Source organism: Diabrotica undecimpunctata, chromosome 5, assembly GCF_040954645.1.
Source record: "Diabrotica undecimpunctata isolate CICGRU chromosome 5, icDiaUnde3, whole genome shotgun sequence".
In the NCBI taxonomy this organism is placed as follows: domain Eukaryota; kingdom Metazoa; phylum Arthropoda; class Insecta; order Coleoptera; family Chrysomelidae; genus Diabrotica; species Diabrotica undecimpunctata.
In genome coordinates, this window is record NC_092807.1 from 151986782 (window position 1) to 152014515 (window position 27734).

General features: G+C 35.3%; 1 protein-coding gene across 9 annotated transcripts in view; it reads left to right on the forward strand.

Annotated features, from left to right (window-relative positions):
• Positions 1–27734, forward strand: part of PIP5K59B (Phosphatidylinositol 4-phosphate 5-kinase 59B) — a 188674-nt gene that overhangs the window by 23059 nt on the left and 137881 nt on the right. The window contains exon 1 of one of the 9 annotated variants that reach the window (XM_072533038.1): positions 6507–6595. The exons of the other annotated variants lie outside the window; for them this stretch is intronic. Within the exon in view, the coding sequence (XP_072389139.1) occupies positions 6589–6595 (7 nt within the window). The 5' untranslated portion in view covers positions 6507–6588. Of the gene's footprint in view, positions 1–6506; positions 6596–27734 lie in introns of those variants that run through there. 9 annotated transcript variants of the gene reach the window in all.

The window sequence follows — 27734 nt, forward strand, 5'->3', positions numbered from 1 at the left end:
TCTCTGACATTTCTTATCGTTATCGATATAAAATATTTTTGCTACAAGGACAAAAAATATTTAGGAACCAATATTATGTACATTTGTAATTTTGTTAACGGGATTTCCCGTTGTGAAGTTATTTGGTAATATTGTTTGATTCATTAATTAATTTATATTTATGCAAACAAAATGAATGTTCGGTATTATACTGTCAGTTCGAAGGTTCCGTAATCACTTTACGAATAATTCTTTGTATATTTTGTGTATTATATTTATATTGTATGTTGAATATACCTATCACCAACATCATCAGTAGATAGGCTACCTATTTCCTGGCACATCCCCTAAATTGCAACCCCTAAAATCGCAACCCCCGGTTGCAAATGCCAAACGGCTTAACGTAGGATGACGTACGAGGACTCGTTGGAAAGGGGATGAAAAATGGGGTTGAACGCAGTATGTGCCGTGCGCATCGGAGCATGCCAAAAGGTCATTACGTCATATCTTTGGTTCTATTGGTCCGATCGGGGCGTACGAGGGCTCGTTGGAACGGGGAGGAGACGGGGACACAAAAAACAAAGATGGCAGCATTGCCAAATGGGCGCTAGAATGTATCTTTGTTGCTATTGGCACGATTTTGACGTATGAGGTGTCAAATGAAAGCGTAGGTGACACACAGAAGCCATGTCAACGATCAGTATGAACATTATTCGTCTTCTTCTTTTCCGTACAGTGCCTAATAGAACGTGACATCCGACGAAGAACGTGACAGTTATGTGACATTCAACGCAAGACGTGAAAGGACGTGACATTCGACGCAGAACGTGAAATGACGTGACATTCGACGTGGAACGTGAAATGTCACGTGACATTCGACGCAGGACGTGACATTCAACGCAAGACGTGACATTCGACGCAGGACGTGACATTCGACGTAGAACGTGAAATGTCACGTGACATTCGACGCAGGACGTGACATTCGACGCAGAACGTGAAATGACGTGACATTCGACGTGGATCGTGAAATGACACGTGACATTCGACGTAGAACGTGACAGTTATGTGACATTCAACGCAAGACGTGACATTCGACGCAGAACGTGACAGTTATGTGTTAGTCAAGATGTTGCTTAACATAAAATGTGACATTCTACATAGGACATAGTTAGTAGTAATATGAATCCCATCGAGTACATACATAGAGTAATAGAATTTCAAAGAAAACTTGATCGGTTAAAGATCGACATTAAATCATATGAGGATTTTAAACATATTACAAGACAATTAGATAACCTGCATTTTGACAACAACAACAACAACAAAACGTGGAAACCCGAAGAGTTGAATCTACAGCAACAGCAGCAGCAGCAGCAAGACACCTGGGCCTGTAGAAAACTGCCACCAGCTACATATCCATTAAGACGTATTCAACCAATACCATGTTTGTCAGCAACAACAACAACACCACGGGTGTCAGCAGCAACAACAACAACAACAACAACACCAGCGAGTATATGAAAAGTGAAATAGATAATGTCTTTACAATGTCCTGTGTAATATTAGCATCTGTATTTATCTTAATTTTAAAAATTATTTTTGAAATTGTAAGAAGAAAATTTGAATCTTCATGTAATATAAGACTCAATCAATAAAGATGTTTTAAATAAAAAAAGCGTTTAATTTCTAATATATTTATTTATACATATACAAAAATTACAATGGTATTATGTTATTGGCAAACCAGTGACGCAGACGATCCACATTTCTTTCGGTACATGAAAATAATCCAGCGGCATGACATGGGTTTGCAGTAGGACCAACGTTTCCAGTAGCACGAGGCGTACCATCAAACTTGCAAACATCAATAATAATGGGAAAAACTCCAAAAACGTGACGTTTCTTATCCAAATATTCTGCTTTTTGTTCTCCTCGAACGTAGATGTAATCTGCTGCATACAACAACTTGGTTTCTAGTATTTCATTGATTTTGGACAATTCTACTTGCCCATCAGAGTATCGAATTTAAAGCAGTTTTTTCTCCACGTATGAGGCAGTCTTCCTATCTCCATTAGTTAGCGCATTAAATGGTTTCTGAGGCAAAAAGATGTAATGACTTCGTTTAAAACCTATTTCAATGGTAAGTTCTTTGGGAACAAACCATCCGTCCACATCGAATCCCTGAATGTCTACGAATGCTACTCTCATGATGACTGCTCGTTCACTACTGACAATTTATGCATCTAATTTAGACTTTTTACAATTTCGGTGAGAGGGAAGTACTTCATTACACAATCATGAATTATAATGCAATAAGCCTTGGTATTTTCGGGAAAACCATTATTAGCTTCAATATCGAGTTTTACGTCAACAGTGGATGCTTTCATGCTTTCTTCTTGTTTCGAACAATCGATGACAAACAATGCGTGATTCTTGAAAGCTGAGAAATCGAGTAGAGGTCGAGGTCACGTTCTACGTCGAATGTCACGTCCTGCGTCGAATGTCACGTCATTTCGCGTGACATTTCATGTTCTACGTCGGATGTCACGTCCTGCTTCGAATGTCACGTGACATTTCACGTTCTGCGTCGAATGTCACGTCCTGCGTCGAATGTCACGTCATTTCACGCGACATTTCACGTTCTGCATCGAATGTCACGTTCTATGTCGGATGTCACGTTCTATTAGGCACTGTACGGAAAAGAAGAAGAAGAAGAATGTTCATACTGATCGTTGACATGGCTTCTGTGTGTCACCTACGCTTTCATTTGACACCTCATACGTCAAAATCGTGCCAATAGCAACAAAGATACATTCTAGCGCCCATTTGGCAATGCTGCCATCTTTGTTTTTTGTGTCCCCGTCTCCTCCCCGTTCCAACGAGCCCTCGTACGCCCCGATCGGACCAATAGAACCAAAGATATGACGTAATGACCTTTTGGCATGCTCCGATGCGCACGGCACATACTGCGTTCAACCCCATTTTTCATCCCCTTTCCAACGAGCCCTCGTACGTCATCCTACGTTAAGCCGTTTGGCATTTGCAACCGGGGGTTGCGATTTTAGGGCTTGCAATTTAGGGGATGTGCCAGGAAATAGGTAGCCTATCTACTATCATCATCATTGGTGCTACGGCCCTAGTTGATCCACAATATTTAAAGTCTATTTCATCATGCTGTCCTATTATTTGCAGGTTGGTGCCAGTTTGCTTTTCGTTTTCTTCTAATTTTTATTGCAGTAACTAGATATTTGGCATACTCAAAGACCAAAAAACTAAATGTATAGTCTAAATGAAATTGTACCTGCTGTGAAAAACAAGTTTGGAGCCAATTTTAATGATATAGGGTTTCAGCAAGACGCAGCTACGGGTCATTTTGATGTAAATGTTAGGCGTTATTTCTAGGATCCTAGTATTTCTAGGACCATTCCGCACCTATGACTTTTTTATTGAAATTAGGTTTACTGCCTTAGAAGAATATTATAGAAGACGGCTTCGAAATCTTGCAAATAGTAGAGATGCAGCTCCAAGATTACTCTTTAAAAAGCAAGTAGAAACAATTAAATATTTACAACAGGAATATATAATTAAATTATTTAACAATTTATATAAAGTTCCTAGTTAGCAAAATAAAAGTGATTTGCTGTATCGATTGCCAGTTCGCTTATTCGCTTTGAGTTAAACCAACTGTATCCGGTGGGCAAATTCTCTTACTCCTCCTAGTTTTTCTCCAAAAAATTCGAGTCCCCAACCATTGCTGTTCCTCCCAACCACATAAACGAGTCCTCCGTTTCCGACCTGCTAACCTTAAGTCTTCCCTTTTCAATAGCCCTTCTCCAACCTTCCAACGTCTGCTCGAACATTTCTTTGCTCTACTAACACAATATCAGCAGCAAAGAGGAATGACCAAGTAGCCCCTTCACTTACCTTCTCTGTCAGTACATCCATAACAAGATTAAACAGGTAGGAGCTCAGTGAAGAGCCTTGATGCAAATCAACCGTCAATGGAAAACTTTCGGTCAATCCGACACAAGTTCTTACTTTGGTACCCACTTCTCTCTTACATATTTCCACAGCTCTTGCCTAGATATTCTATCGTACGCCTTCTCAAGATCTATAAATACCAAATGTAGCTCTCTCTTCTTCTCGCCGTACTTCTCTATCAACTGTTTTAAAGCAAACAAGGCACCCGCTGTCCTCCTTCCTGGCATAAACCCAAACTGTTCTCCTGTCGATGTCTCTCCTCTTAACCTTCGCATTCAGGAGCTATATGACAAGCTAAAAATTTTGGTTTTTGACTATTTACTTTAAAATATAATACTTAAAAATACTTAAAAAAAAGTGAAATACTTAAGTATGTAACTGAATGTATATTATAATTTCTGAATTTAATGTATCGGGCGTCACAGAAAATACTATTGTCTGCCTTTAAATAATTATTTTATGTAATATAAGTTATAATTATGACTATTATAATCCAGACGAATGGTAGCCCGAGCGCCGGACCTGTCATAAGCGCTTCATTAAAAATTAAAAAACAATGTGTTAAAAGTAAATCCCAAAATACCAAAAGCCCAAAATACTGATCAGGATAGAAGAAGGTTTGAACTTGAATTTAGGCACCTGGTAATTTCAAAAACAATATTTTATACTTGTGTTTTCGAGCCTTAAAGTCGTCGTTTTTCGTTTTTTTTTTCAGTTTTAAATTGCTTGTAAGAGAAAACTAGGGAAATATTGCCACAGAACTTTTTTGTTAAGATTGATCAAAACATATAAAAAACGAGTCAAAAAAGTTGATTTTTTACAATTTGTTTAAAAAAAAATTGTTTAAATCAATTCGAAACACTTTTCGCATGGAAGACCTTTGTAAATTTATTCTGGGGTATCTCCGAAAAAATTTTTTATGGGAATATTTTTTCCGACCAACCCGATGTTTTCGCCTTATCTAGAGAACCGACGTTTCTCGCTGTTTTTTCGCACCTCTCGCAACAACATAATTTATTCTCATTGTAATACACTACAATGACAAAATTACACAATCAATTTACAATTGACTAGTAAACCCACAGAAACAAAAACTATTAAAACTGTGCTGATAACTGTTTTAATGCATTTATGTTGAGGGGCCATTTTTTTGTCAAACTTTTATCAACAACAATTTTTTCACTCAATCAGTTAATAAACTATGTTATCGAAAAAAATACGAAAAAAACATGTTTCTACATTAAGTTCAAATTGCGGAAAAACTCTAGTTTCATGCTCCGCAGTACAAAAAACAAATCACGATGGATTCGACCGTTACTTGATGGAAATTCATTTTATATAACAATAAAACACTGAAAACTTTGTTTTCAAAACTTCCACAAAATTTATTACAATATCTAATCACTACAGCTGTTTTAGCAGAGTGCCTTTCTCAAGTGATCTATTTTGGGTGTGTATTTACACTTTATAGTCTTTAACTGAATAGGTTGAGGAGGGGAGAACTGTTTGTCTCAAGTTGGTCATTCAGAATTATATCTGTGTTTTTTAATTTGTTAATTTCCATAGATTCTCATAAAGATAGCTTAAGGCCTTTATTTTGGATGTGAAGAATTTGAAATTCGGCATTAAAAGAATGATTATGATCTACAAGGTAAAGTGCGTATGTAGAATCTGTTTTTCTATTATTGAAAGCCCTTTTATGTCCTGCTATACATTTGTTAAAAGCTCTACCAGTTTGACTGATGTAAGTTTTTGGGCAGTCGCCTCATTTAAGTTTTTATACACCACTGTGTAAGTGCTTTTTATTTTGCCTCTTGTTGTTTTTAATATATTTGCCTAAGTTGTTGTTTGTTCTAAAAGCTGGTGTTATTCCTTCCTTTTTTATATGTTTGGCTATTTTTGTTGATATCTTTCCTGTATTATTAAGTGGCATATTAAATGGGAAAGGCGTGACATCTCTTATAAAATCGAACTATAGAGATGGATAGAACATGTAGCACTATCACAATAGAACAACCTTTCTAAAAGAAATAATCTTTATCACAGCCTGGGCGAGGTAGGAAGGATGGTGTAGATGAGAATTTCAGGAAGATTGATGCGACAAACTGACAATGGTTGTCAGTGTATCTGAGTGAATGGCAATAAAGACTTGGGAGTTCTACTTTAGAGCTGTAGCACCATTGATGATGATTGTGCCTAATTATATGTATCCTAAATTTGTATATTGCGCGTACTTTCTTTTTTAAATATGTATGTAAAATACGGCCTTTCACTCTATTGGTATATCCCGTTCTATCCCAAACCTCATTCAACAAATGCTGTTTTTCCTAATGAACTTGGAGTACACTTATAAAAAATAAGTATACTTTACCATTTGGTTTTTAAGCTTTCCGTAGATAACAGTGACTACCTACTCAAACACTTGAACACCTGACTAACTGAGTTATAAAATTTTATCAGTGCAAGGATTTGTTTATCTTTAATGCTATCTGGTTATGACGTTAAAAGATATTTTTTGATTACTTTTGGGTATTATGTAGATACGTTCATAGTTTCTGTGAAATTCTGCGAAACTTGTGCAGTTTGGTTATATTAAGAAAATTAAGTGAAATATACAATTGCGGGAAGATGACATGTAAGTAAAAACGGAAGATTAGTTGACATTATTCATTATAAATTTGAAGATTAAAACTTTTTATTTTTCGTATTTACTTCTCCTATCATCTCTGTATCATATCTGTTGAGGTTGGTGACAATTGTGGTAAAGTCGTTTCTATTTTGGACGATATGTATGTCCGTTAGTGTCTGTGTGTCTTATATTTCTCAGCCACAATTTAGTTTTTACAACATTTCCATCTAGTTATTGTTCTCAAATACAGGCTATAATGTTCATATTACGTATCTGAAATAGGCTTATTCATTGTGTTTTTCTGTTCCATAGACAAGTAGCTACCTCCCGCCTTTAGTAATTCGACAGGAATATTTCTAGGACCGGAGAATCCTTCATTCTGGGTAGTGAAATTCTAACTTTCTCTATAGTAATAGCTACAGTGGAACTTGGTTATAGCGTCATTGAAGGGTCCAGTAAAAAAATGACGGTATATCAGAGTGACGTTATAAAAGAGGTAGAAAAAAATTAAATTTTAACAAAGCATAATTTTATTACAGCATCATCTATTATTACAGCTGCATTTAGGATAGAAAAATTAAGAAATAAAACATATCATGTTTAAGAAACTTACATTTTTTATGAAAAAGTTCTCTAATGATGAATAAAGTCAGTTATTTTCTTCTGCACAACCCTTTCCGAAAAATAAAGTTTTTCTATAGTGTCCTTGGTAATCTGAGCTGCTTCTTTCGTAGTTGTGAATGCCTCCCTAAACTGGTAAAACCTGGATATGGTCTCAGCAGCTCTCATTACTTCTTGCATTGTAGGACAATCAACGCCGTCTTCATTATCTTCAACAACATCCATTTTCACATTTTTCACTTGTTCCGCAATTTCTTTGACATTTAAAACTTCAAATGTTTCTACCTGATTGTCTACTAAAATCTAGGAGTCAAGATCAGTTCCAAACTCTCTTTGGTTTACATTAAATTTTTGTATCCACTCTGACAAAGGTATTTCGTCATCCTCGTCAACATCCTGAACATTGGGAGAAACTACAGTCAATTTAGCTTGACGAAAGCACTTACAAATTGTCACTGACGTAACCTCACTCCACGCTTTGTCTAAAAACTGAACTGTATCAGGGATGGTAATGTTCACGGGTTCCCCATTATCCATACAAAAAATCATCCTTTTCAAAAGCTGTTTCCGATAATGGCACTTTAAACTTCTTATTACTCCTTGGTCCATAGGTTGCAAGACACTCGTGCAGTTAGCTGGTAAGAAAACTAGGTTGATATTGGACAAATTAAGCTTGGGATGGGCTGCACAGTTATCAACTAAGAGAAGAATTTTTCTTTTTTTTTGAAGAGAGTAACTTGTCCCTCTTTCTTAATTGTTCTTCAAAAATAGCAGAAGCATTTTTGTTGGCTGTGTAGTTTACAGGTAGTGTTTTTATGTTTTTGAAACATATATGATGTAAACTTTTCCCAGTAATCAGAAGCTTTCTTTTCTCTGTTCCTGTCATGTTTGTACAAACAAAAGCAGTGACTCTTTGTTTTGAAAGCTTTTCACCGACACATTTTTGATTTTTGAAATTTAAAGTTTTGTCTGGCTTTAATTTGTAAAACACACCAGTTCTATCGCCATTGAAGATATCTTCATCCTTGTATGGTTGCCTTATTAGTTATGGCCATGTATTTTGTAACCAATCACCTGTCACGTTCTCGTCCATACATTTTGCCTCTCCAACAATTTATTGCCGGTTATTTTGGTATCAGAAATACTTTTAGCCTTTCATTGATGATATTAAGATATCCTGAACCCCCTTAAGTTTTGCTTATTTCCCTGTAGTACATTGGCAAGCGAACTTCATTTAAATGAATCAATATTTCAGGGTGTTAGAGAGCTTTTTATTATTAATTTATGTAACGATTCCTATAACGATTTTATTAATTTACAGATAAAGGGGATAAATGTTTAATTTAAATCCCCCAAAAATATTTGCGATAAATATTTGTGCTTGAAATATTTATTCTAAGTAAATGGAATTAAAAACATACTAAATAAAAACTGTTGAGTGGGTGATATAAACACATTAAATATTCGAAACATTTTTTTATCGCAAAATACACATGGAATTCAGTAATGTGGAACCTACATATTTACCAGTGCATTACTAATTTGTTACTTTATAAAACATGTGAATAAACTTTATAACATTACATTATTAACTAAAAAAATGAGATTTCTTTTGTGACTTTTTTCAGAACTTCCATAACTATATTTATGATTTATTCCAAAATTATAGACACCGGATTTAAAAACTTGATTTATATCCAAGCGTTATTAAAAATATCGCAAGATTCTTCTTTTTTGTTTAGATATTTCCTTTCCTAACTATTAGATTTCGTCGTAGTTTTTAACCGCGTGTGCTTAGGACTTATATTTGTAACAAAAAAATAATACAGACATTTATTTTGAGAGATATTATATTTGGAGAGATATAAAAGACCTATCGTCATCAAAACATAACCTAACAAAAATTTTCGTACATAATTAGTATTCAATTTATATTGAAAATTAAAGAATACGAATTAATTTTAATAAGAACTAATTTTTTATACAAATAGAGAAAAGAAAAACACTATAAAAATAAAGAAATAAACAAAACAGATACAAAACAGAAACAAAATACCACAAGAATGGCTTTTATCCACCTTTGTTATTATACCAAAAAAGATAAATGCCAAACAATGTAGTGATTACCGTACAATGTCTGATGAGCCATGTACTGAAAATATTCCTGAAAATTATACACTCTAGAGTACACAGAAAACTGGAAATGGACATCAATTATACCCAGTTTGGATTCCGAAATGGACTTGGAACAAGACAGGCGTTGTTTACACTGAACGTTATGTCTCAAAGATGTCTTGACATAAATCAAGATGTATTCATGTATTTCATAGATTACAACAAGGCCCTTGATAAAGTGCGGCATGATCACCTAATCAGACTCCTGACAGAAAAGAATTTAGATAAACCAGACATCCGACTAGTAGCAAATATGTACTACAATCAGAAAGCAGTAGTGAGAGTAGAGAATAATACCACTGAAGAAATTGAAATAAAGCGAGGTGTGAGACAAGGGTGTATACTGTCACCAACCCTGTTTAATCTCTATTCCGAAGACGTAATGAATAGAACACTCTCTGAGCAATCCGTAGGTATTAAAATAAGTGGTGTTAGATTAAACAATCTGAGATTTGCCGACGACACCGTTCTGATCGCAGAAACAGTTGAAGAGCTACAGACATTAGTGAATAAGATAGCAGACTGCAGCGAAGAATATGGACTATCTTTGAACATAAAGAAAACTAAATTTATGGTAATATCGAAATCAACACAAAATGTCCAAAATTTATATTTACACAATGAAATTATCGATCGAGTTAGCAAATACAAATATTTAGGCACTTTTATAAATGAAGACAACGATAGCTCAGCAGAAATCGAAATAAGAATAGAAAAAGCCAGATCCATATTCACTAAAATGAAGAGAGTGTTCTGCGGAAGAGATTTGAGCCTTGAAATGAAACTTCGCCTGATGAGATGTTACGTACTTTCTGTGCTGTCCTACGGAATGGAGTCATGGACGTTGAAAAAGGTTGATACCAAAAAATTAGAGGCATTTGAACTGTGGATGTATCGCAGAATCCTGAGAATATCATGGACCGAGAGAGTTACAAATGTCGAGGTCTTGAGAAGAATGAATAAAGAAAAGGAAGTCATATTTACGATCAAAAAACGAAAACTGCAATACTTGGGACACATTAGAAAAGGCGAAAGATATGAACTGCTTCGAATAATTATGCAAGGGAAAATAGCAGGAAAAAGGTCCATAGGAAGAAGACGAAACTCCTGGCTAAAGAATCTACGGAAATGGTATAGCTGTAGCAGCAACGAATTGTTTCGGTCAGCAGTTTCGAAAATACGTATAGCCCTGATGATCGCCAACCGAAGATGGCACTTGAAGAAGAAGAAGAAACAAAACAGGCAAAATTGAAAAGTTTGACCAGAGTACGAAAGAATTTTACAAATAAAATGCAGTTATCAACAAAGTTCTTTATTATATCTTGCCTAAGCATTTTAGCTCTCAGAGCGTCTTCAGGGACATCTGAAATAAGCCAAAAAAATCTTTTGTAGTGAAAGAAAAAGTAGCAAAACTTCGACAACAACTCAAAGCTGATGTAGAATAAAAATTTTAACGTTTTGGACTTACTTTGTCAAAAAATAGTAGGCTATCCAGCATATCAAGCATGTCATAAACATTCACATACAATAATTATGCAAATAACAGACAGGGTAGATACCTTTTGAAACTTAATGACACCACTCAAATAAATGACTTTGTAACAGGCTTGAAATAAGGTTTTCTGCAATAATTTATTAGTAACTATACTTAAACAATATTTATTAAAAGATTTGTGCTCGATATCTGCCTTCTATTTGTAAAACTCATGTTCAAGTATTCTACCATATCTTATTTACGAAAGAATTAACCAAAAAATAAAAATCAGTAATTTAAATTATGTCGCCTGGCTCCTTAGCAATGATTGTTTGAAAAAAACAGATTTGTTTAATTTTTATGATAAATCAATATATATATATATATATATATATATATATATATATATATATATATATATATATATATATATATATATATAGTATTCTTATTATTTTTGTTATTATATTTTTTTATTTTATTTTTTTCTCTGAAATTCCTTATTTTTATATAGAATATTTGAACACCTACATACATTAGAGCTTTATAGAACTTTTTTGAATACTGTCTCCTATCATATTGATATATGTCCTTTAATATCAAAACGCATAACTACTAATACCAACAGAAAATGGACCAATACTGAAATGCTTCAGCTTAGTAAAAGCTGAAGGATTTATTTTGGCTAGCAAATGTTAGTGGTAATCCAGATTTAATGTATAACTATAAAATACAAAAGGCCAACTTTATCCGTAAGGTAAAGGATATAAAAAAAGCCTCATATCAAAGTTATCTACATGATCAAAATAATAATAAAAGAAGGAAGGAGATATGGAAAACTGTGAATCGTCAAACTGGTAAAAATAAAAACAATTTTGAGTGGAGCATTACTGACAATAATAAATTATTGATACATCCAGAACACATAGCAAACAAATTTGGTCAGTATTTTTGTACATCAGTCAAACGCACATTATTAAAACATTTCAATAACTATACCTTTAACGATTTCACAACTATGACAATTAACAACACATTCTTTTTTTCTGAGGTCTCACCATTTGATATTGAAAATGCTATATCTTCCTTAAACTATAGCAGCTCAGTAGGTATTGATCAAATCCCCACTAAAATAATTAAATACATTTCTTCATATATATCTCCTGTTCTCTCTCACATCATCAACCTATCTGTCAAGGATGGCAAGTTTCCAAGTGACCTTAAAACGGGAGTAGTTAGTCCAATTTTCAAAAAGGGAGATCCATGTTTGGTTGATAATTACAGGCCAATCACCGTAACAAGTGTACTCTCTAAGATTATCGAAAAGTGTATTTACAGTAAAATGATAAATTTTCTAAATAAATATGATATCTTAATAAATAAATGCCAGCATGGGTTTCTTCCTAATAAATCTACAGAGAGTGATTCTATTTCATTATTTAATTATATCCACGCTGCTTTGGATCGAAAAAGGTATGTGAGTGCACTCTTTTTTGACTTAACTAAGGCTTTTGACTCTATTGACATTGAAATTATACTGCATAAATTAGAAGCCCTTGGTTTTCGGGGTCATTTCTTGAACTGGTTAAGGTCATACTTACAACATCGTAAATTCCTAGTAAAAGTCGATAATAAGAAGTCATCTGTTTTTAATCTTGATCAAGGTGTACCGCAAGGCTCCGTATTGGGACCCTTAATATTTCTTTTATATGTCAATGATTTGATAAATTTTTTAACTGCAGACCATACAGTTCTTTATGCAGATGATTCAACAATTGTAGTTGACGAGTCAACTGAAGTCGAACTCATTTCAAAAATGAACTTAGTAGCACAGGAATTTACAACCTGGTGTAAAAGGAACTCTTTAATGGTAAATGCAAAGAAAACTATTTATATGCAGTTCTACTCGCGCTGTAAGCCATCCCATGGTTGTAAAATCACAGTTAGTTCTGAGGAAATACCCTTTAGTGATACAACACTATTTCTTGGTAGCATTCTAGAAAGTAATATGACATGGGATGAAAATGTCACTAAAGTCTGCAAAACAATGAATAAGGGTTACTATGCGTTCCTTCAGTTGAAAACCCTATTTAACACCAATCAATGGATAAGTGTGTATTATGCATTGGTTTATTCATATATGGCCTATCATGTTGTCTTGTGGAGAAACTCTAGAAACTCTTCTAGAGTTTTTATAACTCAAAAGAGAATTCTTAGATTGATATTCAATATTGATAATAGACAATCATGTCGTAAATATTTTATTGAACACAGACTGTTGACTTTTCATGCTTTATATATTTATAAGTGTATTATTCACGTCAAAACTAAATTTCAAAATTTTACCCTCAACTCTGACTTTCATAAATACCCGACAAGACACGGGAGGTTGATAAGCGTGTGTAAACACTCCACAACTCTCTTTGAAACTATCCCTGATTTTGCAGGATCTAAATTTTACAATTGTTTGCCACTTATTATAAGAAATGAAAATAATATTCAAAAATTCAAAAATAAATTAAAAGCATGCTTGATCCAATTATGCGTTTACAACCTAAATGATTATTTTGACTTTATAAAAGACTACAGGGAATGAGGACCGAGGGGTTCAGAGACGCTCTATATCGCATATCTTTTTTTTATATTTTATTGATTTTGTTTTATGTAATTGTCCTATATAACTTGTTGATCATGCTTTATGTACTATATGACTTGTCCTATATCACAATGTCATCTGATGGGATTAATAAAGAATATTCTATTCTATTCTATTCATTTCGCTAATTTTAGGTTTAGAGGCTAGTGACCTATGTACGTAATCCAGACAAAGAAATTTTTAATATAGTTTTTTTTAGTAAGTTTTGCATAATTAGGAGGCATATTTTAAAAATGTTTCTAATTCTTAAGATGGGTAGACACAGAGAACAGTGTAAATTTTTTTACCAGAAAATCCTTTGAAGTATCTGGTAAAAATCCTTCAATAGCAAGCATACTTATATTGAGCCATAGAAATAACATTTGTGAGCGATTGCTTGGTCACATATCACGGCCGTACTCGCAATAGCAATCGCAATTATTGGAGCTTATCTTTTATGGAATGCGAGGATCACCATAGCCCTCCAGCACGATATGTAACATCACGTTTGAATCCTAATAAATGGATTATATGCTTAACTGATGCAAAGCATAGCAGTGTTTATACGTGTAGCAGTGGTTTACGAGCCTCACATGTATATATTATGACAAACCAGCCTAATTCACTTATACAGTGTTTAAAACTTTTAGTTTTTTTTACATAATTAAAATAATAAAGTTAAATAAACAATCCTTTTAGGGATAAATAATCACAAAATTTATTTCTCCATAGAAGTGTATTTCTCCATATTATGCCATTTAGGCCTGCTACTTTATTAGTTTTTGAATCTTGGCATCTTCCTCTATTTTTCGTGTTGCTTAGGCTGGATATCTCCATCCCTAGATAATTAAACTTCATTTTTTGTTCATCACTTTCACGTCAACTATCATTTTACATTGTATCGGTTCTTTAGAAGCGGTTACGCATTTAGTTTTTTAGTTGCTCTTGCCATATTCAAACTTTTCCCTTTTCAGTTAAAACGATGTAAGAGTCTTTGAAGATCATTTTTATTCTCTACTACCAGGACAGTGTCATCTGCACAACATACTATTTTCACGTCCTTATTCCTCATTTTATATCCCTTTCCTTTACACTTTTCCATTATTATCTCATCCATAATAATGTTAAATAGTTTATATTTATTCATGTCCGAAGCATAGCGATCACCCGGACGGAGTGATTATCGTAATGTCGTATATTGTCCGTCTCCAAAGATGTGTCTCTGGTCATTTTTTTTAACCCATACATAAATCTTTAGTATATTCCTGTAATTTGGTCGATCCATCTTGTTGGAGATCTACCTCGTGACCATCGGCCTTCTACCTTTAGTTGGATAATAAGTCTTTTCATGTTCTCTGTGTTTGCTCTCATTATACTCGTATGTCCAAAGTATTTTAACTGTTGGAGATGAAGGTTGCTGGAGAGCAAGCGTATTTGATACAGCGTAAACCAGGTCCTTCACTGAACATGCGGCTCGGCATACAGTTTGATTTTCTCCACAGTCGCATATGACTCACAGGGGACCCCATTTATTTTGGATCTGGATCTTATCAATCAAGCACAAAGTATATTGAGCGCTTTCCATGTCGCCCATCCGTCTTTGTGTACAGATGGAAGGTTGAATTCTTCTTTTTATATAGACATGACTTTCTGTTTTCAATGTGCCTCCAGTAAGTTGTCGTTCCATCGTCTTCCTATTGGGCCTATTGGGGAACAATATCTTGCCGTCTTTACTACTCTATTTGTTGTCATTCGATTTATATGATCGTTTCATTCTACTCTTCTATTTCTTACTCAGTTCTTGATGTTCTTTACCTTGCATCTACGTTGTATGTCTGTATTTCTAGCTCTGTCCCATAGTGTCTTACCATCAGTTTTTCTTAGTGTTTTTATCTCTGCTGTTTCTCTCATGCTTTTTGTCCTCTCTATGTCAGGGCTTGTTTCTGCCGCGTATGCCATTATTGGTCTGATGAGTGTTTTGTAAATTCTGCCTTTCGTTTCTATCCATATATTTTTATTTCTTCATATTGTTTCATTAAGGCAGCTTGCGGGCTCTGTTTTCTCTATTCACTTGATCTTCCACTTCCGTTTCGAACTTTCCGTAGCTAGATAATGTGATGTTTAATTTAGCTAGAGCTAGATATTTAAACTCTATCATTTGTTCTATTATCTGACCTTCCAGCTCCAATTAACATCTTAGTAGATTTACTGTTGTAACCATCCATTTTGATTTAAATTAATTTTTTAATTGAAATTTAAATTAATGTTGATTTAATTAATTAAATTATTTAATTCACTCGATGGAGGCGTATAACGAAGTTTCTCCATTTTTTTTTCTGGACCTCTCAAAATCTATTTTAAAATATATACGTCTGGATCCCACCAAAATTAGTTGCCTACCATTGAGTCCATTCCCATGCAACCTGGATTTTTCTTGTTACCTGCTTCTTTTATAGATGACAGGTGCAGGTTTGAGTTTTGGCTGAATTTGGATTTATGTTATTTTTCTTGAAGTGGGCACTAAAATTTATGAGGGCTTCAAATAATTTCTGTTCAATAGTTTCGAAGGCGTCGGATTGGACTGTAATGGCACCATCGTCCACGTATATAAAGCTCTGTGTGTCTTCTAATAAGGGTTGGTCGTTCATATAGATTTTAAATAGAGTTGAGGCCAAAACGCTCCCTTGTGGCTTCCTTTTCTTTCCTCCAGCGACTTCAGTTTCCTTGGAATTCTACGAAAAAATTGAGATTTTGGAGCAAATTGTTTATTAAACGGGTAAGAGTGAAGTCTGTGGTCATGCTATAATGTTACTCAAAAAGCAGCATATGGTTAAACGTATCATAGGCAAGTGTAAGATCTATAAAACGCTGATTTTATAATTTTAGAAACCATCTTCTATGTATTAAGTTAGTTTAAGTATTTGCGAAGTGCTGCTTTTACCAGGTCCAAATTTAGCTTGTTGGGTATTGAGAAGAGGCTCAATAGCAGCTGTCAACCTGTTAAAGATCATTCGTTCGAGGACCTTATATAGGTGGCACAGCAGCGATATTGGTCTATAGCTCTTGGGATCATCTCGTGTCTTTTCCAGGTTTCAATAAGACTATGGCTTTCATTCAGATTTTTGGGAGTTTATCAGATTTAGTCATTATTTCTGCTAGACGTTTCCTTGTTATTGTGCCGAATTTCTTTATTTGTTCCGTTCCGGTCTTGACAGTACCTCAATCTCCCTTTCCTACTACCGTTGGATTTTTCATTCCAAAAATTTGTCGAGCCTATGATTTTCCCACTTTTAAACAATTGGTGAGCGAGCTGGTCAGCTTTAACGTTGGCATCATCATCATAAGTGACTCGACAATCCGTTGTGGATCTTGGCCTGCTCACAAACAAGGCTCTCTGGTTTTGAAAATGTTAATCTCTTCGTGTATTCGTGATCTGACATCCTAGCAATGTGTCCAGCCCATCTAAGCCTCTGCACTTTAACTAATTTCACAATATCTGGATCGATTTTCATTAACGGCCCCAAAAATCTTTCTAAGGATTTTTCTCTCAAAAATAACAAGAAGTCTTTTATCATTTTGAGATAAGGTCGACGTTTCAGCCCCATATTAAAACCGGTCTTATTAAGGTCCTCTATATATTAAAGTTTTACTGCACGTTTTATATTTTTATTTTTTAAACGTTTCTAGAGACCGTGAACAGTTCCGTTTGCTATTGCTATGCGTCTTTTTATTTCGTCTTTTGTCGTGTTTGTTGCGTTTACTAACGATTCAAGATATGTAAATTATTTGACTTGCTCAAAGGTATGGTTGTTAATTGGAATTCTCTCTTCGATATTTCGAGGGTTTTGAGAAACCAACATATATTTGGTTTTTTCCTCGTTTACCACAAGTCCTAATTCACTTGCTGCGTCCGCAAGCCTTGTAAAACACTGCACCATGTCTGTCATACTTCTGTCTACTATAACTATATCGTCAGCGAATGCGAGAATTTGCGTCGATCTATTAAAAATAGTTCTATTCATTCTAATATTTAATTGTCTGATTGCATTTTCCAAGGCAATATTAAAGAGCAGACACGCCAACGCGTCCCCCTGTCTTAGACCATTATTAATGTCAAAGAACGTAGAGTTTTCTCCTTCAATTCTAACGCATGAGCTTACGTTTTGCATTGTTAGTTGGGTCAACTTAACTAACGTAGATGGGATCCCAAAGTCTATCATTGCATTATATAATACAGTTCGTTTTACACTGTCATAGGCTGCTTTGAAGTCAATGAAGAGATGGTGTGTTTCTGTTTTATTCTAGTGACTTATCTAGAATTTGCCTAGGTGCTTGCATTTGATGTGTAGTTGACTTTCCAGCAGTAAATCCGCATTGATATTGACCAACAATATCCTTTGTAAAATGTTTAAGTCTTTCAAATAATACATTGCCGAAAATTTTATACGCAGATGCTAACAGAGTAATGCCTCTATAGTTCTTACACTCCAGTTGATCACCCTTTTTATGCAACGGACATATTATTCCCTTCAGCCACTCTTCTGGTACCCATTCATTCTGCCATATAAGTACTATTAGTTTCTCTAAAATTCTTAGTTACTCAAAATATACTTAGAGAAAGCCTTGACTACATGGAAAAGAAAATGCGAAGGCATGGGAGTACCGGTACGGAACGAATACCTATATACGTTAAGTTTTGCAGACGATCAAGTAGTGATTGCACAAGACCAAGACGACCTCAGCTACATGATGAAGAAACTACAAGAAGAATATACCAAGGCTGGCCTAGATATTAACCTCGCGAAAACAGAGTACCTATCTACAAGTGAAGAAGACATAGAAGATCTACAGATTGATGACAACGTAACAATCAAAGGAAAGGATAAATTCAAATACCTGGGGTTTATAATCACGAAAAAGGCAACAACAGAGGAAGAAATTACACAAAGATTAGGACAAACAAGAACAGCAATCCGACAACTTAACTCAGTATGGTGGGATAGACACCTAAATATGAAGACAAAAACGCAGATTTATAAAACATTAGTGCGAAGTATTATGACATATGGGGCCGAAAATTGGATCATAAACAAGAAAAACAGCAGTAAGATAATAGCAACAGAGATGGAATGCCTGCGAAGATGCTGCAGAGTAACAAGAATGGATAGGAGAAGTAATGACGAAATAAAGCAAAGAACAACAGACATACTAACATATATAGAACAAAAAAGACTAAAGTGGTATGGACATGTAAGAAGAGCTAGCGACAGCAGATGGATAAAAAGAATAACCGAATGGAGCCCCATAGGAAGGAGGAAAAGAGGACGACCCCGAAAATCCTGGAGGAACGAAGTAGACGACGCCATGAGTAAGAGAGGACTAAACGATGGAGAATGGAACAACAGAGAGAGATGGAAACGGTTGAGCGAGGGAAGGCAGTGAATACTGTAGAATCCCTAAATATATATATATAGTTTATGGATTTCTGCAAAAAGTTGATCACCACCTGTTTTATACATTTCCGAACATATTTCATCGATTCCTGGGGCTTTATTGTCTTTGAGTTTTAGGATCGCATTTGACACTTCTTCTCTTGTTGGGTCTTCACTGTGTAGTTGACGTTGTATATTTTGTTGATTTTCTAACGTTGGCATGTCTAGTGGTTTTTGTTGGATATCAGGTTAAACGCCTCTACAATGACCAGGCCTTTTGGCTATTTCTCCCCATGTCCAAGCTTTGGTCATTTGGGTTTTATGAAGGGCTAAATTCAAAGTTACTATTTGTGGGTGAAGTTATTGTGCAATCTTATAGTTCCAGCGTTAGGTTTTCTATGTCATTTACCATCTCATAGGCCACCGATCACACTTGAAGGTCCAGTTTTACAAAAATTTAGTAAACAAGTGGCCTTTATACAATTATATTCATATCTGTAATTTTTAAAGGTCGGTAATTTGTGTCCCTGCCGGTTTCTTGTATGCAAATTGTGTTCTTTAGAAGATAAAAGACTTCCTATAGTCACAGATGTGATTATTAGGGATAGTTCTGATAAGAACCTGGTTGATCTTTCACTACACATTTCTATGTTTACTGATGCTCCTGGATCTGGAAGAATTAGCCGTCACGCAAAACTTATCCCTTTCAAGAGGATTATATAAATTATAAACCGCAAGTCTTTACCCGGATAGAAGTACTCAGTAGAAGTAAATTTGTGTGTGTCATAATTAAACATTTATTAAACTTAATACTTATTTATGTTTAATCTTTTTGGAAAAATTACGTACTAAGCAAAAAAACACATGTATTTACGAAATGTAATCTTTTTTATGTAAAATATTAAAGAAGGATAATAATTTTATATCATTTCTCTAAGAGACTATGCGTAAGTGTTGAATAATACGTATCGTTGGAAATGCCAGGTTTATATCTCCCTAAATCATATACGACTAAATCCCTAAAGTGTTTACGAATAAATTTATAGTCATCAGATCCTTGCAAAGCAAAGTTATAAACCCTAAACGGAAAACTTTATTCTGGGCTTTCCGAAATTCAATTTTAAAACATAACTTTTATCTAGGAAACGTCGGAGCTGATTGAATTGTTAAAGTTTAAATGCTACTTTACTGGAATAGTTCATTTTTAATATCAAAAGCACGACAATCACAAGAAATCAATTTTCTTGTACTTGGGTCCTTAGAAAGTGCGGTCATAAATATTCAAGCAGTGTTGCCGATTTTTGATCAGACATTTTTTTTGGAATAAATGGTAAAAGAAATTTAACATTTAACATGCAACATTACTAAATCAGCAGTCTTTGTAATTAAAATTAAAACAGATTTTTTGAATAACAAATTTAAATTCATTGAAGTTGGTTTTAAAAATTATCTTTTGGCAACAGATTTTGATCTAGAAGTCGAAAGTCAAATGATGAAGTTGTTTTACAAAGTAACTGATTTGTTCTCAAGCGGGTATTTAAGAAAAGTTTGTTAAAATAACTCACAACTCAGTTTATCGGAAATATTTCAACCTTATATATAATTTTGTGACTGTATACAACTAGAGGCTTAGCCTCTTAAAGCTCTACTTTTAAAACTCGAACATCGATGAAGAAAATCTCGACTCGGGAATACTTTTTGCCTGAAACGAAATAAGGTTAACTGTGGCTTTAAAACTCCCCGGTTGCTTGTATAATCCATATTAAATTAAATATTATCTTTACAGCAATATTTTTTAGAGCAAGTAATGTCGGGCTTTTCAATAGAAAGCGTAATTAAAATTTTTGAACAAAGTTTCAGTTTGCATTTTCCACAAGGAACATTGTTAATTTATTTATAGTTTGTTTAGGAATATAGCTTGCTTATACCTTAAAGTTAACGTATCCAGTATAAACATATTGTTTTTAATTGTATTTTCTTACCTTTACCTTGAACTTTCGTTTCTTTTGGATCCTATATTATACTTCTTCTTCTTCTACGACACTACAGCCCAAATTGAGCCTTGGCTTCCTTTATTTTTTGCCTCCACCCTTGCTTGTCTGTGGCTGATGTTCTGCATACACGGACTCCTAAAAAGGGCTTGTGCGTCGCTGCTTACCGTGTGTTACCATTGTGGCTTTAATGAGTCTAATTAGCTTGTGTGGTATTGTCAATTCAACCAATATATTGTAGAGTTTGTGTCTTTTGACTGAGTCGTATGCCTGTTTGAAGTCTACAAAGACGTTGTGAATATCAATGTCATTTTCCCATGATTTTTTGAAGATCTGTTTGACTGTAAATATTTGATCCAGTGTCGATCTTCCCCGTCGAAAGCCCGTCTGATCCTCTCCAATAATATTTTCTGCTAGTGGTTGGAGCCACTGGTTTATAATATACGTGAGGACTTTATATGCTGTACATAGTAGAGAAATTCCACGGTAGTTTATGCACTGGAGTTTGTCGCCCTTTTTATAGATCGGGCATACTATACTTTTCTTCCAGTCGTCGGGTATTTTTTCTTCTTGCCATATGTCTTTGATGAGCGCGTGGATGTGACTTGCTAGGTGGTCGCCACCTACCTTATACAATTCTGCTGGTATTTCGTCAACTCCCGGGGCTTTATTGTTTTTCTGGGCCTTAATAGCTTCGAGAACTTCCTCTATGGTTGTAGCTTCTACTCCATTTTCTTCTACGTAGTTCGTAAAATAATGCTTCCAGGTTTCTGTGACTTTCTGTTGGTCACTGATTATTTGTTGGCCACTTTCATCTTTACATAGACTTGTTTGAGGTTTATACCCACTTTTTATCTTTTTTAGGTATCCGTAAGCCCTTCTAATTTCGTTGTTTTTGAAATTTTCTTCCATTTTTTCTGTTTGTCCATTTTCATAGGCTCCTTTTTTTATTTCTACATATCTTGTCTTCTTTCGGTCTTGCGACTTCAAATTATGTTCGTCTTTCCAGTGTCCTTCTCGTTTTATACATTTTGTGTGCTTCATTTCTTTCCTCTATTGCTTGTCTGCACTCGTCATCGAACCATGCTCCTCTTCCCGCCTTGATTCCCTTCTTGATTTCCAGGGTGGACGCTGCCGCTGTCAGTACTGCTGTTTTGATATTATTCCATTTGCCCTCTATGGAGTGTAGTTCTAGCGTCCTTAACTCATTTGCGACTTCTTTTTCGAACTTCTCTTTACATTCCTGAATCTTCAGTTTTTCCAGGTCCAGTTTGTTTATTCTTTGTTGTCTTTCGTTTCTCTCTTTGTTAACTCGCATCTAAATTTGGTAGTAAATATATGGTCTGATCCACAGCGTGCTTCTCGTCGTATGCTCACAAGTGAGATACTACTGGCTGCCCTTTTGTCTATCAGCACATGGTCGATTTGATTGGTTGTGGTTCCATCTGTTGAAATTAATGTCATTTTGTGTTTGTCTTTATGTGGGAAGCATATGGAACACTTATAACCATGTTTTTACTGGTGGAAAAATTTATCAAAAACTCCTTCTCGCTTGTTTCATTGTGCAGTGGGTGTTTTCCTGTTGTGCCATAGAACTGCGGCTCCTTGCCTATTTTAGCATTCATATCACTCATTGTTGGCGCATTGTCATATACTATATCCAGCTGTTGGTAGAAGCTTTCCTTTGTATTTTGTTCTTGTTGTTCTGTTGGGCAGTGAATGTTTATTATTATTAGGTTGAAGAAGTAGGCAAATTCTTAATTTGCATATCCTTTCACTGACTACCTGGAAGTCTATGATTTTTGACTTAAAATCATTATCCACTACAAATGCAACTCCACATTCTTTGCTTTCGTGTTCCTTCCACTACATAGTATTGTGTGCGTTTTAGTGTCCCTGGCACCTTTCCCCAGCCATCTTGTCTCCTGAAGAGCAGTAATCATGAGCTTATATCTTTTTAGTTCTTGCAGAAGTGCGGCTTGAGCTCCTGGTTTATTTAGTGTCCTCACATTTCGGTTTCCAAATATATAGTCCATGTTCCGTAGCTTGAGTCGTTTCCGAAAGTTCCATCCTGTATTCCGAGGCAGATGTTCAGGTTCCTAACAGTGTGTTTTTTCCGGGAGTGGGTTGTCAGCCCACTGCCCAACCTTCCTTCTTTACCCGGGCCTAGGACCGGCAGTGATGACTCCTGAGCTACTCGATCCACCGAATGTATGTGTTTTAATTTTCGTTACAGATCTTCTGCATATGTGTTAACCTTTATTGTGTCCTCTGGGCACCCGAACAAAGGATCACTTGGCAAAATGTGATACTGGTAGAGAAACGATTCGTTACAATTGGACCGTCGTTCTTTCCCTTATGACCAGCATATTACACCCTTTTTCAATATTTTGGACTAGAATTTCTTTCCTTGATCTGAGTGAAATTCTAGAGTACTTCCAAAACGGGTAAAACGCGTGACTTTTAACCAGAGCTTCGGCCACCATAGATATTTCTACTTTGGACAGTGTCAAGGCTCCGGTCCGTTTACTGAACAAGTTAACCAACCTTACCTGCGACTCTTTCGAATGTTGCTTCGGGGTTGTATTGATTCATGATACCACGCGCTCTTCTTAAAAGTTTTTTACTTATGAAGGATTTTGCTATCAAAGTTCTTCATAATTTTGCACATTTGCTTCAAAATTTTGTCTTAGAGTTTTTAGAGATGTTTTTAAGTTATTTGAAAATCTGCGGTGAAAAATTTGTTTAATTGCTGTTCGGTTTATCCAGGGTTTAAGGTTGTTTTTATAAATCTTACGGAAGGTGGTATTTGTAGAAGTTATATTGTGGACTTTATCGAGAAATGCAGTCCACATTAATGAGGGGTCGTTTAGGTCTGCAAAAAATAAATGCCAGTCGATTTGAGAGAGTTGTGTGTCAACTTCAGAAAAGTCGGTAGTAGCATATGTTACAATATTATTTTTGCGGGGTAGTATTTGATTGAATTGGATGTGAGCCGTTATAACTGCATGATCTGAGTTTCCTATAAAAGAACTCGTTCGTCATTAATAAATTTACCAACTGATTTGGTATTGCTAGCTCTTTCATTGCTCTGTACATTTATCTTCTATTCACAGAGTCGTAGGCTGCTTTGTCGTCTATAAATATGTGATGATTAATGCCATATTCCTGTGTTTCTACTAAACTTTGTTTCAGGGTTGCAATCTGATGAATTGTCGATTTACCACCTCTGAAACTAGCCTGGTATTTTCCTACTATCCGTGCTGCATATGGTGCCTTACGGTGACATAGTACCGTGAAAAATATTTTATACGTTGCATTAGAAGCATAATTCCTCTATGGTTAGAGCATTCAAAGATATCTCCTTTTTTGTGTATGGTGCAAAGTATTCCAATATTCCAATCATTGTGGAGGAATTTTTGTGTCCATATTTCTTTTATAAGCTGTCGTAATTCCGTTATGGTATCGTGACCACCTTTATTGAAGTGATTTGTACAATATGTTCCAGAAATGAACATATCATTTTAAAATATAAAATAAAAATATAGTTCTTTACACTTTTCTTAGTGTAGAATAAGTAAAATATTCACTAATATCAAGTTTGCTCGGGATAGCCGACTCAATGGCGCCACAGCCTATTAAATAGTTTTCGCACCTAAATACAAGAGGCGTAATCTACACTTTTACGCATCAAGTAGTATTTTATCAGTTCGTTCTCACACACCGCCCTTGAGGCATGTGCATTTTAAAACACTCTCAATTCACGTATAAAATATTTCTCTACGCCGAAATCGGGCATTTTTCTCATAAATACGGTTTTCTCTTTTACGTGTGATAAAGAAAGAATTATTGGATATTGTATAGTCAGCTACGGTCGTTTTGAACCTCTCTATTCTAAAAATAAGTTAATTATAAGTCGATAAACTTAAAGTGCTTTTATTTTTCTGGAGCAATATTTGCTCACCTTAACAATCCTTATCCTTCAACGGTCACCGAAGAACCAAACCTATGGAGATACATCCACTCACAAGTCCTTTGAAGTAAGGCTTGGAATCAAAAGATTTCCAACCCTCTCATATAGGGAGCCAGTTATAAGGTTCCCCTAACAATATTTGAACAAATTCTGTGCAGTTTTTCAGATACAGTGGTAGCTTCGGTGAAAAAAGAAAAATGGGCAGTGGTCTAAACATTCTACTGAAAATATTGAAGCTTGTGACCATGCTTTTCGATTATCCGTTTTTATATTTAAATGAACATAATTAAAAAAAACTTTGCTGTGTTATGTAAATGTAGATGATTATTTCGATATCTCATAAATGATTTATTTATTTTTTGCTATACATATTTCCACTTTGTAAATTTTCTGTCAACTGTGTAAAAATTTCTCCTGTTCTGATACGATTGAAGCACATTGCGTTCGCCTGGCAATGTCACATTTATCTAATAATGTGGCTGGAAGTTGTACATATGAATTGCTGAAAACTGTCGCATTTCTGGGCGAAACTTCGTATTCGGCGCCAAATCGATGGTTGTCCAAGTCTTAATTCATTAAACAACTATATACATTCTGTAGTGTTCGTTGTTAGAATCGATATCAACCGTTCTCTAAAAATACGGATGATACGCGCAATGACCTGTGTGTAATTGTTAGATTGTTATAAAGTGGTTAAAAGACTCATTCAGGAGTCGCAACAAATGAGAAAGGTCACAGAATGGTGGCGTTTCCTGTTATTATGTCGTTGTCGATACTTGTTCGACTGGAAGTTATTTTGAGAAAATATAAAAGAATTATTCTTCTTGAGAGATAAGTTTGAAGTTAGAATTAAACATACTTTACGAAGTAAGAAATGAATATTTTATAAAAACAGAAAACATTTTGCTGTCAAAGATTTTGCAGACAGAATCTTCCTCTTCTTTTTTTCCAGGTTATGACCATATCAGACCTCCATACTGGTTAAAATGACTAAAACCTAATACTAAAAGCTACAAATATTAGAAGACACAATTAAAATATGGAATGGAATAAAAAGCTGGATACATTCAGCAGAAAAAGAGTGCCCACCGTATAAAATCCAAAGAGCAAACATTGGATGTCAGGGGAAATCATTGGAAAAAAAGAAGAGTTTCGCTACAGGGTGACACTCGGGAGCCGGATGTTTTTAGAACGCATACTACGAAGTTTGAGGGGATGAGAGTGAGACAAGCGCGGCGTTACTACCTCTGTAGTAGTGTGCCATTTCAGTAAACATGGAGTAGTTGACGGTAGAACACCGCACGTTTGCGTACGATATATTTATCCGAAATCAAGGATCAGTGATCACTACGCAGCGGCTTTTGCGCACTCACTTTAATATTGGTAGGTTGTGGAACGGTTCCATCTCGCAACACAATCTTAAGATGGATAAAGAATTTTAGAACAACAGGCAGTGTCATGAAAAAAGCCCTAAGATCCGAATATAACAGTAATAACTCCTGTAAACATACACCGAGTGAGAGATGCTGTCATCAGGAAGTCCTACATGGTCCTCCCGAAAACAGGCAATTGAGTTAAACATTAATTGGAAATCGTTAAGAAAAATGTTGCAGATTGTCCAGAACTTAATGGAAAGAGATGTTGAACAACGTGAGGATTTCGCTACGAGAATGCAAGTTCTTTTGGGGGATAACTTAGTCAGCATCTTGTAATGAGCGACGAAGCTCATTTCCATTTGGATGGTACTAGGCTCCTGAAAATCCTCGAAATCTCCATGAGCGTCTTTTACCTTCCTAAAAAGGTCACAGTGTGGTGTGCCATTGGTCCGACTGGCATTATTGGGCCATATTTTTTCGTAGAGGCTGACCATACTGTCACCGTTAATCCTATTCGCTACGTTAACATGATCCAAAATTTTTTGGTTTCAGAACTAAAAATGAACACCATTAACTGACCACCATCACAGTGGCCAACTCGATTGACGTCATAACTTCGACAAATACACTGGAGTAACTTATTTAATATTTTTGAATTGTATTTTAAGCCTTATTAGCGATAACATTTTTTTCTTGTTTGAACCTATTTAGATGATTTTTGCGAACAACGACCGTTCTACACAAACTTTTTGTTATTAATGTGAAATGGTGTCTTAATTGAACAACATTATTTTACGTTTATTTCAGTATTCTGAGTGTTTGCAAGTCTGTCTTTAGTTTTTTGTTGTTTTCTCCGTCTCAAAATAAAAAAAAATAATGAGGACACTAGAAGAAGTAGCACAGGTTGTTGCTTTAGGTGATGGTGGGCGGAGCATACAAGCACCGAGCAAGATTTCGGAAATCAGGACAATATACCAGTAGGCTAGGTCAAGGCAGAGGAATAATCACAAGTCAAGTTGAAGATCACTTTTTTAGATTGCAAGTGTTACGTGCTTTTCCGAAGACAGTTTCCGTTTATACCATTCGAAGGCGCTTAAATTAATATGGATCAAGGTCCAGAATACCTGTCACGGGACCTCTATTAACAGCAGAACATTGGAGGTAACGCTTACATTTCGCTCTCGAACATCTTAATTGGGGTGTTGAAGAATGTTTTGCGGTGTTATGCACGGAAAACTCAAGATTTAACATACTAATCAGATGAGCTGACTAGGATTTGGAGAAGAACTTATGAACGTTATCACCAATGTTATTTTACTCCCAGAGTTTAATTTGGTCAAGATGGTGTAATGGTGTGTCCAGTCATTTCAATAGAGACCCATACAGAACTTGTTACAATTCTAGGGGCAATCTAGACGCTGAGAGGTATATTGAACAATGTTTGGAAGATCATACAGTGCCATTTGCC